This window comes from Opisthocomus hoazin, chromosome 2, assembly GCF_030867145.1.
Source record: "Opisthocomus hoazin isolate bOpiHoa1 chromosome 2, bOpiHoa1.hap1, whole genome shotgun sequence".
Classification (NCBI taxonomy): Eukaryota; Metazoa; Chordata; class Aves; order Opisthocomiformes; family Opisthocomidae; genus Opisthocomus; species Opisthocomus hoazin.
The window spans coordinates 83,558,229-83,577,090 of NC_134415.1; the positions used below are offsets into that span (position 1 = coordinate 83,558,229).

The following is an 18,862-nucleotide window of genomic DNA, read 5'->3' on the forward strand; positions in this document are numbered from 1 at the left end:
TCAAAAGATTGTGTAATAAACAACATTTATGACTACTAATAAAATGAACATATATTATTATTCTATATCTCTTAATGTAATATTAGAAATATTGCTGGGCCTTGCTTTACTAAATGCAGACTGTGTGTAAGTTCCTTACTCTTTGGAAAATAATTACCCACTCTCAACTGTTCTCTTCTTGAAAACTACATCTTCAGTCTGTCCTGTACCTGAAATCAGTAACACACCCTTTGCCTGGAATTTAATAGGAAATTCATATATGCACCTCTGCTATGGTCCTCACAGAATTAATACATATATTTTGCATACGTGACCTAAACTTCTGGCTTAGGATTTCTTTGACATTTTGGGTTACTGATTTTTTTCATTTCCCAGGCATTTTTCATGCCTTTCTGCAATGCTTTCTGCTGCACTCTATCAGAAGTTTTGCATAACATTCACTCTGAGTTAGGATCTCTTTGTACATTTTCCCTTGGGAATATCATATACAGCCTTTATTACAGAGTGACTAAGTAGACATACAAATTAAGTACCATCTTGTAAGTGAGTATAGAGACCAATATTTGGCTGTTGGTTTGCAGTAGTAGTAAAGCTGTAGATGCTAAGCATTCTGTGCTCATGTAGAAAAACCTCTCTTAGATCTTTCATCTTAAACCACACCAAAAAAAAAAAAAAGGAACAATAGATGCATGGTATGGCATATTTGACTGAAATACACTGATAAATTCGGACATGCAAGATAAGAATTTGCAGAGAGGTTCTGCAAGACTATGAATATATTCAGTTTACTTGATGTGGAAAACAAGCTCAAGCAACAAAAGAGACACAGTTAGCTGCTTGTCAGGGAGACACCTGCTGCTTCTTATTCAGCTTGAGACAAATTACACTGGAAATAAAAGGTCAGAGCACTTGAAGTTGTGGATTAATGAATTCGTAATTAGACTGAAAGACACAAAAAGCACAACTGATGTTTTCTGGCATATTACAAATTATCATAATGAATTATCCTATAGACCCCAGGACAGATTTCACACAGAAATGAAATGCTACTTTAAAGAGGAAAAGAAAGCATGCAAACAATAATAACTAGTAGATAATATGAATATTCAAAACAGTAAACATACACATGAAAAATACATTACAGGCGCTTAACACTTAAAAAATTATAGATACTTTATTGTGACAGAATAATAGGAAGGAGTTGGAATACTGTTTTTCGATATTAAACAATGTGAATTAGTAGCTTTGTTTAAAATAGAGGCATGTGCTGGAAAATGGCCAACATTACTTAACAAATGGAACTGATAATGATTACTGGAAATTCAGAAAATACTGGTTCAGCACGCAACAGTAATGCTTAATCTGCAAGGTAAATAAATGCATACTAAGGAATAAAAATGCACTCAGAACAGATGGTCTTAAAACAGGGAAAGAGAGAAATTATAAACAAAACATGACAGCTGAAAATACAAGCAGATAAGGATAAGAAAACTGAAACACAAACACTAGTATTTTCAACATATGAAGAGAGAACAGAAAAAAAGAGAATTGTGTCTTCAGTTTGAGGTAGATACAAATAAAATAAAATGCCAAGGTGCTAGAAAATAACATAAAAAACTTCAGCAGAAATCAGTAGGCATTCAGCTTACCATCTACCTATATTCCCCAGAGTTGCTATTTCAAGAAACAACTATACCGTAACTGCAGACATGCCAAAACACTACATTGTTTATGGAATTTTACCCTCAAAACACAATCTCCCAAATCATCACAGTTCCAATTTATGATATATATAGGAAAAGTTTAGCATGATTAAAATTTTCATCATGTGACATCTTAGATTCAGTCGCAGATGCTAGCTTTGACCTAAGTTTTGAAAAAAGTGTAACCAAGGCTCACATAGATTGTCAAAAATAGAGGAGCTTAGACTCCTGTGTGGGATAAGCACACACTTACTACACAAATGATAACTGATTAGCCTACCCTTTTAACACAGATGATTTGATTAGTCTACACAACTGTGTTGTAACATATAGAAACCCTGCCTTGCTCAATATGAGGGTTACCAAGCATTAGGCTGGGGCAACACACATGCATTGCTTACAAAAAAATCCTTTCTAATTCCATACTTTCTCCTTGTTTGTCATCTTGGTCAGCAGCGGACTCCTAAGGCACAAGTGTGGGTTTGAGTCCCACCAGAAACAGAGGTGCAATAGTGGATTTGAGTCCCACCAGAACTCCTGGTGCATTACTGGGTTAGAGTTCCACTGGAATTCCCCTGACGTAAGCTTATAAGCCTGTTACATTATATACTACACTGACATGATCAATCACTCCTTCCTATTATTCATTTAAGTTCTGTGTAACACTTCTCTTTGCCACCTCGAACAGCAGTGCTTACATCCTCTCTTCTTTCTTACATATTTCCCTTAGCCTGAATAGCCTGAATATTCCTTCTCATAAGAAATTAAAAACAACTTTTTGTCTGTGAACATAATTTTTGTTGATGAGTAATTTTATGCATCATGTAAACTGTTCTAGCAACAGAAATCATGTATTTTCAGACACACAAAAAAAGAGCCCTTATTAAACCTATTTTTGAAGGTGAAACTGAAGCACATGCAAGTTGTTGGGTATGTTTTTCATTTTTATGATGAATAGATGTGGTTACTCCTCAAGTAAAAATGGAGAAAACCTATGATGTTTTATCTAAGAAACAAGATGATTACTTTAAATGAAGATTCGTAAGATAATTTATCTTATGTTATTAGCCTAATAAAAAAATACTTCATCAAACTATATAACCACATGAAAGACAAGAGTTCTGTCCAAACAGCTTAAATGATCTATTTAAAGGTACCAAAAAATTAGGAACACAAGCCCCCGTCCCCACTGCCCTTGTTACGAAGGCAAGGCTAGCAAAATCGCTATTTTCTTTCTTAATGGATAAAACTTCTCTGACAGCTGTTTTTTCACATTATAATTTCTTATGGTAATACTTATTTCTTCCACCTTCTAGTACAAACATGATAGGTGACAGGGATAATGAAAACAAATAGTTGGAAAATAGCATGATTCCTTGAGACAACAACTATGTTTACTTGCATAAATGAGGATCAGCATTCAGAAATGTCTTAGTATACTTTATTGAGAGAGGAATTTATCTTCTCAGATTTACTGACAGTAATTTAAAAAAAATAAGATGAACACTCAATGAATACTGTAGCAAATGCGGTACAAATATAAATTTGTAAAGACAGATTGTAACCTCACAATTGCCTCAAGCAAGACCTAAGTGTGCACTAACACCAAAAGGCAGACGCCTGAGCCCTTTTTGTAGCCTGTTTTCTGAGCTGGACTAGAGCTTGTGACATGCTCTAAGGTATCCCTATGCCTCTGGTTGCGTTTCCATCAATGACAGTGTCTCACATAGGTCTTAAATCTGTCAGCACTATGTGGGTGTCTTGGACAGCTTAAGGAAGCTCAAGTGACATCAGGCTCTTACGTGCAGGCTACTGGTTTAATTTGTAGAAGTTTAAACTCCCATCACACCCAGCGAAGATCTAATCAACACAGATAATAGAGTCTAAAGAGCATTTCAGCTGACCAGGATCTAGAAAAGTGTTTTCTGTTCCTGAGTATGTCTACTGCATAAGAGATACCTTGTGTAGTCAACCTGCCGTCAAATCTGCTGCTCTAGAATAGGATGCCAGTCCTCTGTCACATCTGCTGCCTAATGCAGGTGTGCTTGAGATCATGAAGCATCTAACCTGAATTACTCCACTGGACACAGGTTTAGAAGATAAATCTAATTTATCTCTTGGCTCTGATACGACTGTTTTCACTAGGTCTCTATTGGCTGAAATAGAGGTTTATGTAGCTAGTGCTCCAACAGGTATTTTTTACCAAAACATTAATTTAGGCATTTTAATCCTGGAATTAGTCTCTCACAGTCTGTATTCCCCTCTGAAGTACAATATTGCAATCTGTGGCATCGTACTCAAGATTGAATTGACGTTATGAGGCCTGATTTAAGATGTCAAGTTGGTTCTAAAAATGTATCTGAAAAAAGGAGTTTGTATCAAAATCCTCCATCCACTTTGAGAACATCTGCAATTAGTACCTTGTTTATGTAATAACAAAAAAGGATAAAGGCAGGCATTGTCAGGCATTTTTACACATAAACTGCCCTTCTTTCATAAAACTACCACGTTTTATGACATTAACAGATAATCCTCATTTTTAATGAGTCAAAATTAAAAAAAGTCAAGAACTTATATAATTATAATAAAGAAAGCTTTACCACCTCTAGAACAGAGAGACATATTTTTTGTAAAGACAAACTTTCAGAACCAGACTTTAAAACATTACCAAATAAAATACTGCAATTACATGCACCCAGCTCCCCCTTCTAAGAATTCAAATAAGTATCTTTGTGAAAAACAGAAAATAAAGCATGCTAAGCAGTACTCTGAGTTTCTGTGGTTTTGGAGGTTTTTTGATTTGTTTTGGGTTTTTTTGCGCAAGTAACTGTGTGTTGTACTTTCACAAAAGATGCACACTCATTTTGCAGATGCTAGAGGAAAGATATCTTACTCTGAAGTTGATTCTTTTTCAGACAAGAAAAGTGTTAACAAGACTTGACAATTATTTTGCAGTGCTTGACATGCTATAATGTATCTTAACATACTGTGAGTAGTATCTGTTCTAAGGAGCTTAAAAATCATACTGCATGTATGGAGTACTAAGACAGAGAGAACAGCATCAAAATCAAATGATACTTTTTTCCTATAACAAAAGTCTTTTGCTTGCTTACTGAAGTAGTAAAAAAGTAAAATACGCATATCATTGCCTGGTAACTCTACCATTGACATGACACAGTAGCAGGGGAAGAATTCTTCCCTAAAACAGCTGATAAAAAACTTATGTCCTAGAATTCTTTTATTTTATTGAAGTCAAAAAGTTCCAAGATAACAACAAGTCTTTAACCAAGTCTTGAAGAGGAAAATCACTAAGACCTCAGATCTGATCCTAAACTCAACATCTGATCCTAAAGTTCTAATTTTATCCTCACTTCTTTCAATTGAAATGTTGAATAGATTTTCCTTTCCTCTACAGAGTATCAAAACCAAAGCAAAAAAATTCAAAGAGAATTTCACTTATCATTAATTGACTGAAAAAAAAACTGCCAAAAGAATTTCTAATGAAAAAATGTTTTTAATAACAACAGTTAGAGTCATTAAATTCTCTTAATTGGAAAAAAAACCCACACCTATTTTAGGATTCATTTCAGTCAAATTGCCCCTTGAAATGTGAACAATTGTTACTAACAGTTTCTGCAGAGCACAGAAATATATCAAGGGGCTTTAATGATACTCTCATGAGTAAAATATGAATTATGGTAATAAAATAAAAGCACTTGCAACTGCACTGATGCAGCACAACAAGAGAAAAGCGTGCATATAAAATGTTAGGTCAAACCAGAGAGGAACATAGACATCAAGAAATGGATTCATGAACTTCTGAGAAGACAGGAACAGGGTCGCTGCTGCAGGCAAACACACAAAAGCAAGGTCTGGCCCAAGAGTTATTTTGCTGTATGGGCAAGAAAAGGAAAAAATGGCCGATTTTTAAAGATTTATGGAAGACATGGCCAGCTGTGAACACAGTCTCTATGGAAAGGGGAAGACATCTAAAATGATTCCCTTATGGTCTTGAACTTTTATGAGAATGTGACAAGAATGAAGGAAGAAAAAAAAACAAGTAAAAAATAAGGAGGTAAATTTTGGCGATGTTCAACCAAATTTGACAGTAATATAACCAAGATAAACATAAAGAGAAGTGAGATACGGGTTTAGACAGAAAAAGACAGGTCAGGGAAAAAAACGTAGATTTTTGCATAAATATGAGTTAGAATCACTTCTGCATTATGATATGTTCCTATTTATATTTACTTTCTGATATATCATTATGTGATCACATGGTTAAACTATACTATGAATTCATGGAAAATGTGTTAAAAAAGGAGAAATAACCATTTCTGGATTTAAATTGATAATTTTATAGCTGCTAATGTGATTGGAATAAATACTTTAAAAGACCAATATAGGAGAATGTTCTAAACTCAAGGCCTAAATAGCCTGAAACCTCTCATGTGAATCCCAAGTAAAATCTCAGAATACTAGTTAATTATTTTTCTATCAGCACCAGCTTAACTAGCTTAACTTCTCATCAGCAATGCACTCAAATGTTGTCATATATAATGGTAATCTCTGGAGAGTCTTCTTTTAATGAATCTCCACTTGTCTCAGATTTCAGGCCTTTTTTTTTTTTTCCCTAATGCTTACTCAGTTGATATATCTGTTTAAACTATGACATCCATAATATTTTTAAAGAAATATGAAATGAATGACAGTTCACAGTCATAAATATTGGTCACAAAGGAAGAGAGGTAAATCACTGTGCCAAAGTTCTGAATTTTCCAAATTAATATAAGTAAGGCAAAACATGTTTCTAAAGTCACTACTGATATTCTGCCTCTGGTTTACTAATTAGGCTGTCCTGAAAAACATTCTTCTTATTTGAACCTGATGATGATGACTACCATGGCAGCCGTTAGCAAGTATCTAGGAAGTTATGCAAAAAAACAAGTCATTCTGAGAAATACAGAGGAGGAGGTGAAGTAGCATTCTATTTGATAAAAAAAAATATATATATATTTAATGAAGATGTTACAAGCCAGTGATCCTCAGTGGAGAAATATTTTGAAAATGGACTAATAATAGTGTTCAATAGTATCAGTAGAAGTTAAGTGTTATACGTGGCTTTGAAAATATCAACAACAGACCAGTGTTTTCACTAATACAGTGAGGCAGCCATAAAGCAGATGTGGTGCTCTAAAGAGCACTGACAGACCACAGGAGGCATGGCTAAACTTTCCTTCATTGTATCGAAAATCTCAACTGTCAGACCATTTGCATGGAAGTTATTAGGAGGAAGTCTGTATCTACCCTTGAGGAGAAAAAATAAGACAAGCTCCTTAGCCTTTCCTTATGAGACTCTATATGGCAAGAGTTGCAGTAAGTATGAAGAGACGAGACTCCAAACAACTTGATGAAACTGCATTTGAAAAGGGGAGAAATAGAAAAGAAAAAGATGGAAGAAACTTAAGTTCCTTTAGTCATATACATTTTTATTTTTCTCAAAAAGGAAGCTACCTAAAATGTACACAGTTGTTTTGTGGTAGCTTTTTATCACTTCTGCACAGTCATGTAAAGAGTTTGGCTCTAGTCTTTCAAGAACATAAAGACCTTAAATTGGGGGTGAGGGCAGGAAATAACAAGTTATTGGAGGAAGATGTCTCTAGAAACATTTTAAACTGATTATATAAACATCTGAAACTATTCTGATATTGAAAGAATAAAAGGTCACTACTATTTTTTTAAATGTAAGCATTTTGTATGTAAGCATTTATTACTAAGATATTGATTCTTCAAAAAAAAAAGTGAAGTAAAACACAAAGCTGTATCTAAAGATAATTCAAATTAAGTAGTGCTTTCCAACTGCCTAACTGCAGAAGTCTTAACCTCCTCCAAGCTGAAAATCCTACTCTTCTCAGATACAAAGAGAAGTTCCCATTTAACCCTCACATAAAATAAAAGAACAATCATGATCTAAAAATTGGAACTTTTCTGTAATTATTTATGAATCATAAAAGATCTGCAAGCCTTAAAGTCTATTTGCAGTGCATAAGTTTTGTGCCATAGAAGAATCACCCCAAAAAAGAGCCAAGAAAAAAAAATATTTTTAATGATATGTAATAATAACAAATTACTTCCCAGTAATTTCCTCTTTCATTTATATCTCTAAGAAAGTATAAAATAGTAATTTTTGGCCTATTTTAAAACCCCATGATAAGAATGTTTTGAAGTAATTTCGGAGCTGTAAAATAGAATGCCTAACATAAAAAAGCAAAATTATATATTTTTGTTCTATCAGTATCTGCTAGCCATAGGGAAACACAATTTACACACTGACACTATCCCATACAACATAATACAGTGATGTAACAACATTTAGCACCACAGAACAACCTGAAATCTCCAGAATTTATAATTCAGTTCAAAACCAATTCAATAAATCTATCCGTGGAAAAAGCTCTTGAACCAAAGGCAGCAAGTCAATGTAAAGAATATTTCTTTACGAAGAATGCATCCATAAAGGATGGAGATACTTGGATTTTAGCTCCACCTCCCCCAAATATCTAACACCCTTCTCTTGAATTAACCAGAGAGGAGGTTAAATATTGAATGAAAAATTATGGCAAAGAAATCAGACTTCTTAACTGAAGAAATTAAATTTAAAATGTTTTCACAGGGAAATCTTATCTATATTTGCTGTCCCAGTGAATCTTTCTCTTTGGTTTGCAGCTACAGAGAACACTGTTATTTCCAAAAATAATTCATTATCATTTAATTGGCAAAGGGAAGGAATCACTGTTCTCTTTTTTCACTTTTAGTATTCATCATTTATTCAAAATAAAACTATTCATTGTACACCAATATCAGAATGATGGCATATGTAAACACTGAGTAAAACAGTCAAAGAACAAAGAAATGTGAGTCAACTATAGGAAAGGCGACTGAAAACAACATTTAGCACCACAGAACAACCTGAAATCTCCAGAATTTATAATTCAGTTCAAAACCAATTCAATAAATCTATCCATGGAAAAAGCTCTTGAACCAAAGGCAGCAAGTCAATGTAAAAAATATTTCTTTACGACGAATGCATCCATAAAGGATGCATTATGATGAATCAGATGAATTATGCCACAAAAGTTCTTATCTCTTTGTTATGATTACAAAGAGAGTCTAGACAACAAGTTCAGATATCATTGTTTTAGACATTTGCATTTGCTCAGATGATTCTTATCTTTTGAATTTAATTATACTTCAAATGGAACTACAGACAGATGATTGGATTATTAAAACACAGAATCTGTCACTTTGGCACCCAAATTCTGCAAAGCTGAGTGTAAAGTCTTCAGTCTCTGTTCACATTGTAGAATTTCAAGCCTAGGACTGACATGATATGCAGAGCTCCATTCAGATAGCATTATCTTCATTTCACTTACGCTTCTGAGTACAGGTAGTTATGCAAAGTAACTTAGCATAGATATAAACAGTTTATTTTAAAAAGTAGGTTCTATTTGGTACTTCCTATCTTTATAGAAATTGGGCATCTTCGTTTCCACACACATAATATACAGAAATTATCCATTTTGTTTATTCTTGAATTACAAATGCTACAAACTACCCTTGTAAACGTATATACTATAGTATCCTTTCTTTCTGGTGACTGACTGTGAAAATAGAACAAGCAAATAACACCAAAATAAATTCAGAAAATATTTTTCCAGTAGATGCAAGTACTATGGCAACTTTCAGAACAGTCTTTATTCTGTAGTCTATTAATTTGAACTAGAAACTCAGGTTGAAAAATGCAGACAGAATCATTTCATATTTCCAGAAGAAACAGTAATTGAGTTTATTACATTACTTTATACAAAACAAAAACTTTTTGACACTAAAAAATATTCTTGAAGGGAAAAGAAAGACTCAAAAGCTAAGCTAATGGGCTGTCCTGGTTTTGGCTAGGATAGAGTTAATTTTCTTCATAGTAGCTCATATGGTCTATGTTTTGGATTTGTGCTGAAAACAGTGTTGACAACACAGGGATATTTCAGCTATTGCTGAGCAGTTCTTACACAGAGTCAAGGCATTTTCTGCTTCTCACACCACCCCTTCAGCAAGTAGATGGGGGCTGCACAAGAAGCTGGGAGGGGACACAGCTGGGACACCTGACCCCAACTGACTAAAGGATATTCCATGCCATATGACTTCATGCTCGGCGCATAAAGGTGGTGGAAGAAGGAAGGGGGGGAATGTTTGGTTACTTCCCAAGTAACTGTAACACATGATGGAGCCCTGCTTTCATGGAGATGGCTGAACACCTGCCTGACAATGGAAAGCAGTGAATGAATTCCTCTTTTTGCTTTGTTTGTATGCGTGATTTTTGCTTTCCCTGTTAAATTGTCTTTATCTCAACCCATGAATTTTCTCACTTTTACCCATCTGATTCTCTCCCACATCCCACTGAGCAGAAGTGGGTGAGTGGCTATGTGGTACTTAGTTGCCAGCTGGAGTTAAACCACAACATGGGCCAAGTGAAGTACAAATCATATGGAAACATCAAATGTGGTAAATGTCTATCTGGAAATCTTCTCTAAATTCTTGTGCATCAGTTCTGAGGTCTGAAATATTACTTCCTAATAAAATGTACCAATAACACGCACAGAAATAAAGGGCACAGATGCATAAATAAATTGCATGTATTCAAATAGATTACAAAATACGAATAGATAAAATCAGGTAAAATCTTAAAGCAAAATTTTAACAATTGAGAAATTGAGAGTGACTTCCATGATGCACAAAGCATAGTAGCTAAACTTTTTTGACTCTTAAGTAAATATAATTTCAAAAGTCAAAATAAATTTTAATCTAAGTTTATTTAAATATTATCTATGGGAAAGAGGAACACATGTTCCATTCTGTGTTATCAAGAGGAAATGATTGGAAAAGCTACTGTTCCACATATTTTACTGCTGCAACTTCTGCAAATGCATTTTATTTCAAGATTATCTTAGTGAAAAGCTTAAGAGGCCATACTAGTGCTTGTTCAAGAAAGCTTAAGGGCTGAATAATAAAAGCATACCAAACTGTGATTTTTCTTTGCTTTTGAAGAATTATATAAGAAATACTTCCCCTGTATCCACCCCAATCATGGAAAATTAGTTCCAGATGATTATACTACCTAACAACCATTAAATCTAATAGCTATGCATGCCTATGCATTTATACATCTGTAAAAATATGTGTGTATAGAGATAGACAGTCTAGCTAAATATCTATTTGCTTTCTATGTATGTGTACTAGGTGTAATATATACACGCATTTAAAGATAATATAAATATAATACTCCCACATATCCTTCTTAAAGTGTGAAGTTAGGCATAATCAACATCTGTTGCAACAGCAATACCAGATTATTATTTACTAGAAAAGCACAAAGATAACAACCCTTCTAGTAAATATGAATATTTTGATCAGCACATGTTCTGCCCATCTGCTGAAATCTTAAAGCAAATTGAAACAAGATTAATGAACATTTTTCTTCAAGTTATTCATGCAGTTTCTGTCATCATTAGGAAGTCTCACTTGAATTAGCTAAAAAATAGTCTCCCCTTCTTCCTATTTTAAATGACAGTGATGTGCAGAATGTGTTTTATCTCATTGTTTGATCAAATGTCTCTGTATTGAGCAATTCACCCAAATAAATGCAAAAAGGGACAATCACATAATATTCAAATTGAATAATATGTTTTTAAGAAACTTAATTCAACTGGAATGACCAACTGGGGAAGCATGCTTTGAAGGACACGAAATAGTGCCTGCCTTACTCATTTACAGTAAATTGTGATGATATGTGTATTGACACGAGTTGCATTACTTTGCTGCTTCAGTATATGTTGATAATTTTGTCTTATTGCTGGCACTTTCTTGTTAATTTTTCCAGAAAGATGTTGTTGTTCTTAATTTGTATCAAATAATTTTTGTGTTTACACTATACATACAGAAATTTCTCTAAGACAAAGTCTCAGATCCACCATCAGAAGAGAAGGCCTGACTTCTGCTGATCAATGAAGATGTATGTTTTGTCACAAAAAAACATGTATTTGTTCTCTGTGCTATCTATTTGCGTGTTTGAGGCATACGTCACAGAAGAGCTAAACTGGTTTGGCAGAAATAAACACTGCCTATAGGGAAAACAGAGATGCAGAATAGTCTTCATTTAACAAACAAATTCTATTTTATGGAAACCATTGATATGAATCTATTTGCATTACTTCTTAACCATTTGCAATTTCCAAAACAGTACTATTCAAATGGTATTATCATAAAAGTTTTACAATTTGTATAGATAGGACTGAAATCCAAACGGATAGTAGAACGCTTCCAAAAGCTGACTTACATGATCCATTAGTTCACGAACCATTCCATTCCACTGTCCACTGGCATCTTCTTGGGCTCCATATTTTCCGTCCTCCACCAGTCTAATCTCATAGGAAAATCCAAGGATAGTAGACAGCTCCCTGAGGAGGTCAATGCAATAACCTTCAAATCGATCATTTCCATACAAGGGTTTGTCAGATTTCTTGAACATAACATATGGCTCTTCCTGTAGAAATTAAAAAGACAGAATGACTAATGAGCTCCTCCAACAGCTTTCTTTTCTTTTTAACCTGAAGTATTACACTGTCACGATACCACTCCCTGCACAAAGAACTAAAACGAAAAACTAAACTGTCAGCTTTCAGTTACGTCTGTCTAAAGTCTTTATCTTCAAACTGAAGTTAGTCAGAAGATACTCTTTTTCATTTTTATTTGAAAAAACGACACTGTAAACACCACAGACATATCTTCAAGGGATTCATATAAACACTAATTTTAGAAGTGCTCCTTAATAAGTTACACTACACGCTAATGTCAAATGCATTGCTTGGATAGATGTTGTAAGCCTGTTAATATACAGAAATAATGTGCTTTGGCAACTGAAAAAAAAAAACTAACTCACACCCCAAAAATCAATCAAATGCTTTAAGCGTTAGGTTTTACACTTTTTCTTTAGATAAGTATTTTAACTGTTTTCTCAATGCTTTGTTAGGTAAAGTATAGAATACCCAGAGGGAGAAGAACAAGTCAGTGAAATCACCTACTGTTCTGTTGCCTCAAGCTTTAGGCTGCAATTTACAAGACTGCAGCAAAATCAGAAAAACATTGATTCAAAAAGCAAATTCTATGATATACATTCCATGAAAACTTTGTTTATTTTCATTAAACACTTATTTTCTTGTATTTAATTTAAATTACAATGTGACATTTTTGCATAATGTGTATGCAAACAGAACACCAAACAAGTTAAAATGATTGGCAGAACATTCAGAATTACGGGAAGAAACAACTTTTAACAAATTATAATATTTTTACATCTGTTTCTTTATATAGGCTAAACTTCCTCAAACATATAGCTGAAGGGAAAAATACAAAAAACAAGTGGTAGAATTTTCCACTATAATACGGCACCAATATTCATGTTGTATTTCATGGGTTAAATACACAACTCAGTCTTTACTCATCTTTTAGACAGGCTTTTTTCATTTTTTACAATAATAAAAAAGTAAGCACCAAGTAAGGTAAAACAAATGGCAGTAGATGCTATTACTACACCAAATGTAAGTCTCATTGTATAATCAGATAAACCGTCCAGGCTAACTTAATAAAATTCATAGAGCCCTAAACATGCACCTCAGCACTCAGCAGAGTTAAAGGCACTTGATTCTACAGGCATCTGACAGCTTGAATAGCGATTTCTTACCATTACTGATGTAAACATCTATCTTGAGGTGTCCCATGATTTAAGCATTATATCTATTTAGTATATAAAATTTTACTCAAAATGCAAGGAAGAAAGCAGCTATATCTCTTGCTCTTAAAAGTGTGTTCAGAATATGTATGATCCCCTGTTGCCTCTTAAACTTTTTTCCTAAATAAAACAAACCAAGACTCTGCTGAGATTTTATTTTTATATACGTCTACTGAAATTAATAAGGTTACAGCCATATTTTTAGAAAGTACATCACTGATCTTCATACAATTAACAAGGAGTGCAACTTTAAATAAATTGTCCAGAGAAAATACTAGGATGTTTTGACAGAAACTTTTCAAATAATAGATAGGCAAATGACTCCAGGAGAGCTCCTCTAGACGTAATACTGACAATTACAAAGACCTGACTGAAAACATGAAAATTGAAAGCAATTTAAATGTCAAGGATCATTGAATAATTCGTGAGAAGCAGAGACAGTGAGAGAACAAAAACTATGTATGAAAAGAGTTGTTAATAAACTTAGACAATTGATATGAAATATCTCATAGAAAACAACTGTAAGGAAAATAATCTTTCAGGTAAAAACGGAATTCCTTAAAGAAAGCACACTACCAGCCAAGCAGAATCTACGCTAAGACAAAACACAGAAAGTGCCGAGAAAGAAGCAACAAGACTCAAACATGAATTCTTCAGTGAAGTGAAACTCAGAAAAGGAAGTATGGAGGAAGCGAAATGTAACTCAGAATATGAAGGACAAACAGAAAAGCAAACAAACATAAAACTTCTGCAGGGACAAAAGAACAAATACCAAAGCAAAAAATAGAGTACAATTAGCAATCAATATTAAGGATAAAAAGCGGCATTCTAGAAGCAAGGATAAAAGGAAATTCTAGGAACAAGTTTATGTATTGCCCAGCAGGAAGAGAAAACCATGAAATGACATTACAAAGACAATAAAAGAGTTACGATTTTCCTGTGCCTGTCTTCTCTGAAAAGACTAACGCTGGTCAGATAATGTACAAAATTAGTACAAGAAACACACATGAAAGTGTTTAGACTAAAGTAAGGAGAGATAACTTCACTGAGTCCTTGAAGTGGAAGTATTTTCAGGAAGTTTGGACCTGATGAATTTACAGGACTGGGTTTAGCAACTTCAGATCCATTAGGAATTATCTTTAAGAATTAATGAGGCTTTAGGAGACTGTAAAAGGCTTATCTTCAAACTCTTGCCAATCCAAAAAACTTCACAAACTGGAGAAAGGAGGCCTATAAAATTGTAGGCTGATTAATGCAAGTTTTTGAGCAAAACAGTATTTTTATACTCATCAAACTGTAAAACTATTTCATTTGTGGGACCCTAAAGCTAAGAGAATACAGAGAAGGGGAAAAGTTCAGAAAAGTCATCACACCACGTTATATGCAAAGTCATCCTGTCCTTCCTAAAAATATGAAGAAAATTTGACTGTGCAGAACTGTGCACTTCGTTGAAAGAGATTCATTATCAGTCTGGAAAGCTGTAAGAAGTAATATTCCTTTAGATGGTACAGTTAAATATTTCCACTTATTCTTCAACAGAAAATATGCTAATTGAATGTGTATTCAGATTTAACAGTACTTAATTTAAATATATTATCCCATACCAATAGGGATTAAATACTCAATAAAATTGTTTAGCTACAATTTAAATCCTAAAATATATTTCTGAAGATGTAAAAAACCCTGTTTCACACATAAAAAAGCTCAGACTTGTGCCTCCCATTTATAACATTCTATACACACCCCCGCAGACATTATAAAATTCCTATGTAACTTGGAATGCTCATGTACACAGATCCTAGACATTTGCTCTCTGACTTGTTCAGATATTTGGAATTACATATCCCCCAGTCTCTCTGGAATCTTGACAAGATTCTTGACAACAGTTTTACTTCTATCTTCCATTCCATGCAATCCTGAATTAGATGGGGAAGAATTTAATACGTGCAATGTCAGGAAGGCAGTATAATTGCCAATTTATGCTTCTGTGTCTCTGTGCTTTTATGTCTCCTTTACTTAACAAGGACAGCAGGATTTTCTTTATTAAGCCATCCAGCTCATCCAAAAATTTTTCCATATTTTCCTAAGACCATTACATTAATCCTCAATCGCTTTATCTGTTCTGCTAATACTTTTTTACACTTTTTTAAAAATAAATTTTGCAGCACTTTCTGGAATTTATAATTCCAGCTCCATACTCTTATTATTCTTTACTCTGACCAGCTTGGATAAGGGCTACTATAGTCTCTATCCTACTATTTAATAATTACAATATTTTGTTATGGAAAAAAAGCTTTTGCTGAGAAGACTGATCAACGAGCTACTCATACTCTCTTAATAGTTTCACAATCCTTACATTAAACCTTTACTTAATGCCTCTTGCTGCTTTTCCTTATAGTCTTCCACTGTCCAAAACATTTGCTTTTTGTCTTCAGACCTTTTATCTGCCATGTAAAGCATTTTCTTACTTAGCTTCAAAAGGATTCATCTTCAGTTTATCACGAAGTGATTTTTGGCAGCTTCATCTGTGATAGCTCTTATTAACCCCAAATTTTTCTCTAGCTCTTCTCTTTTTGCTCTGGTAATATAACACACTTTCTAAATATTGAACATAGCATTTATGTATTCTGACCAAGTCTATGCAAAGGATCTACTACATGCTTTATTTGTTTAAGTTTTAAATCTATAGTATGGACTAATGTAAAACTGGTTGCCAAGTACACTCTCATGAAAGTATCTATGCATTCAGCATATGATCACCATTGCTTCTTGGTGGATTATCACTTCCACCAAAATCTCTCACTAGGGCAACTATCATCGATTAGGTAGACAGAGTATTTAAACTGATTCATAAAGATCTGCAACCGACTTATACTTATTTTAATACTGTTCACTATTTAATTTTGCCCTTCACCTCCTGAAAGCATGACCCTTCAAAATTACTAGACCGCATCATAAAACTAATTAGTCAGACTGGTTTTCAGAGTGTTTACAAAATATTCTTCAAAATCTTCTAAATAGTTTCAACTGAAATTAACAGTCTTTCAACTGGATACATCTACCCAGAAATAAACAACACATATACCTTCTCCTTAGCATCTTTATTATTGCTTAGAATTACATGAAGAAAAACCATTGAATAAGCACTGTCTATACACAGGTACACCAAGCAAAATATTCCTGAACAAGTCCTCACGCAGAGACAATGTTTCAAGAAAACTTGCCTCCTCTGAATTAACTTAGGCTATAGGAGAGGGATTCTACCATCTATTTTTATTAAGCATGCTTGTCTTGAAATAAGAGCAATCAAAGGGAGAGTTGTTGCACTTTAAAAACAACCCTTTTCTTCATCCAGATTAATATTTCTTCTTGTTTAGTTTATGCTTGATGTGTGAAATTTGCCAACTTTGTACCAAACCTTTGACCAGCTCAGTAGTAAGGAATTACCCAAGTTTATACATATAGAAATACTTAGAATATGGAAATGAGTAAAAAGATAAAGGGCACTGGAAATAATGTGAGAGATGAAAAGGATGTTGGTAAATAAAGTTTTGATATCATTAGCTTACATTTGAAATTGGGACGTTAGCTAAATTGATGTTTTCTCACAAGATTTAAATCACGGAAGTTTATAAAAATTGTGCAAGAACAAATTGAGTCTACATTACACATATTCAGAAGGTTCACCTATATAATCATACATCTAATTCTACAGTTAGGTAATACATGGTATTTAAAGTAAATATTTTTAGAAAAAAAGAAGAAATGGAAAGGGTGTAATTTCAATGCCAACAGTGAGAGGGATATACCGAGCAAGAGTATCCTTATGTATCCGTGCCTAGAAACACGCAGTATACTCCTCCAACTTTCTGTGTATATCTCTATCACCAAACTATCAATTTATTCTGAAATCAAACACTGGTTTTGTTTCAACTGGTTATGTTTCATATCAATAGCTTTTTCTCTGAAGGCAAAGTCTTCACACCACTAATTCCTTATAAAATGATACAGTTTAGAACAAAAGCAAACAACTAGAAACTTTGATATTTCACTGGAGATAAAATGCCAATATTTCTAGCACTCAGGACAATAACAGATAACTGAGATAACTCTCTCTTTGGTATCTACTGCAAATAAATTCTCTTCAGTGCTAAGCAGCCACATTGCACCTGAATGAGATAGTCACGTGAACAGTTAGTAGCCTAAAATACTCAGTTTGGCTAACTCTACGAACATGATCCTGGGTTATCCGGAGAATGCAATCACCCTTTTACACTTGAGTGGCTGTAAATATTCTGTCAACGTAATACAGGTGAGCATTTTGGAAAAATTTAGCACTGCAGAGTTGAAAATCATTTTCTTGCATATGCTATCAAGACTATTTTCACTGGTTCTCTCAATAACGTTACAGCACCATTAATGTTATGTCAGTTAGATTTCAACACATAAATATTGAAAACAGGTCTTCCAAGTCAGAGCTGTCCTCATGATTTTCAGCAAGTTTCTGCCAAGTGTGCTGGCTTCTTCAAGCTCATCACATGTCTATGTGTTTTATTCAATAACCATAGAACAAGAATGTATATCATGTCTGATTAGATTAGTCTGAGTTTGTTTGGAAAACATCAGTGTATGTTATAATAACCATTTTATATAAAGGCTGTTGAAGAAAAAACAGGAAACTAACCAACAACTCATTGTACAAGGGTCACTGAACTTGACCATGTATACCAGCCTACTGAATCTGTCCATGGCTGCTAACATGCAAGGAATCAACTTTAATCTGTGTATCAGACTGCCAAAAAAATGAGTGTTTCAGTGCCAGAGGAGAATTTTCACATTATGCAGAATTTATATTCTGTAGTTCTGAGATAAGTATGATTTTAATAACATTAAAGTGAAACAGACCTTTAAAGCTGTATACGGTCTTGTATCCTGTTCTTGAAGCTTGACTGTAGTTTGGACGCAATAAGTTGCAACAAGATGTTTGTTTTTCAAGTGCAAAAAGTATCATGACTATTTATGAAATGGTGGTCATGATTGTGTGGATTGTGTGACTTTTTACATTTTTTCCCGCCCATGGGGACCTTATGTGGACTGCAAGTTGGATCTTGCAGAGGAAACTTGCCATTTAAAAATCACAAGGACAAAGGAAATAAAACATGATATCAACACATTCGTCAACAACTGTTCATCCTGTAACATAAGAAAATCCAACACACTTGCAAAGAGGTTTCTGAGGAGTAAATAAAATTTAAAAAAACTTTAGGAACAATTTTGTCTAAAAAAAAAAAATCTATATGAAGCATGTATATAACAG

General features: G+C 33.9%; 1 protein-coding gene across 4 annotated transcripts in view; it reads right to left on the minus strand.

Annotated features, from left to right (window-relative positions):
* The window catches only part of GRIK2 (glutamate ionotropic receptor kainate type subunit 2), a 439,202-nt gene that overhangs the window by 157,079 nt on the left and 263,261 nt on the right, over positions 1-18,862 (minus strand). For all 4 annotated transcript variants that reach the window (XM_075414313.1, XM_075414311.1, XM_075414312.1 and 1 more), the window contains one exon: positions 12,094-12,300. In XM_075414313.1, coding sequence (XP_075270428.1) covers positions 12,094-12,300 — 207 coding nt within the window. The remainder of the gene's footprint in view (positions 1-12,093; positions 12,301-18,862) is intronic.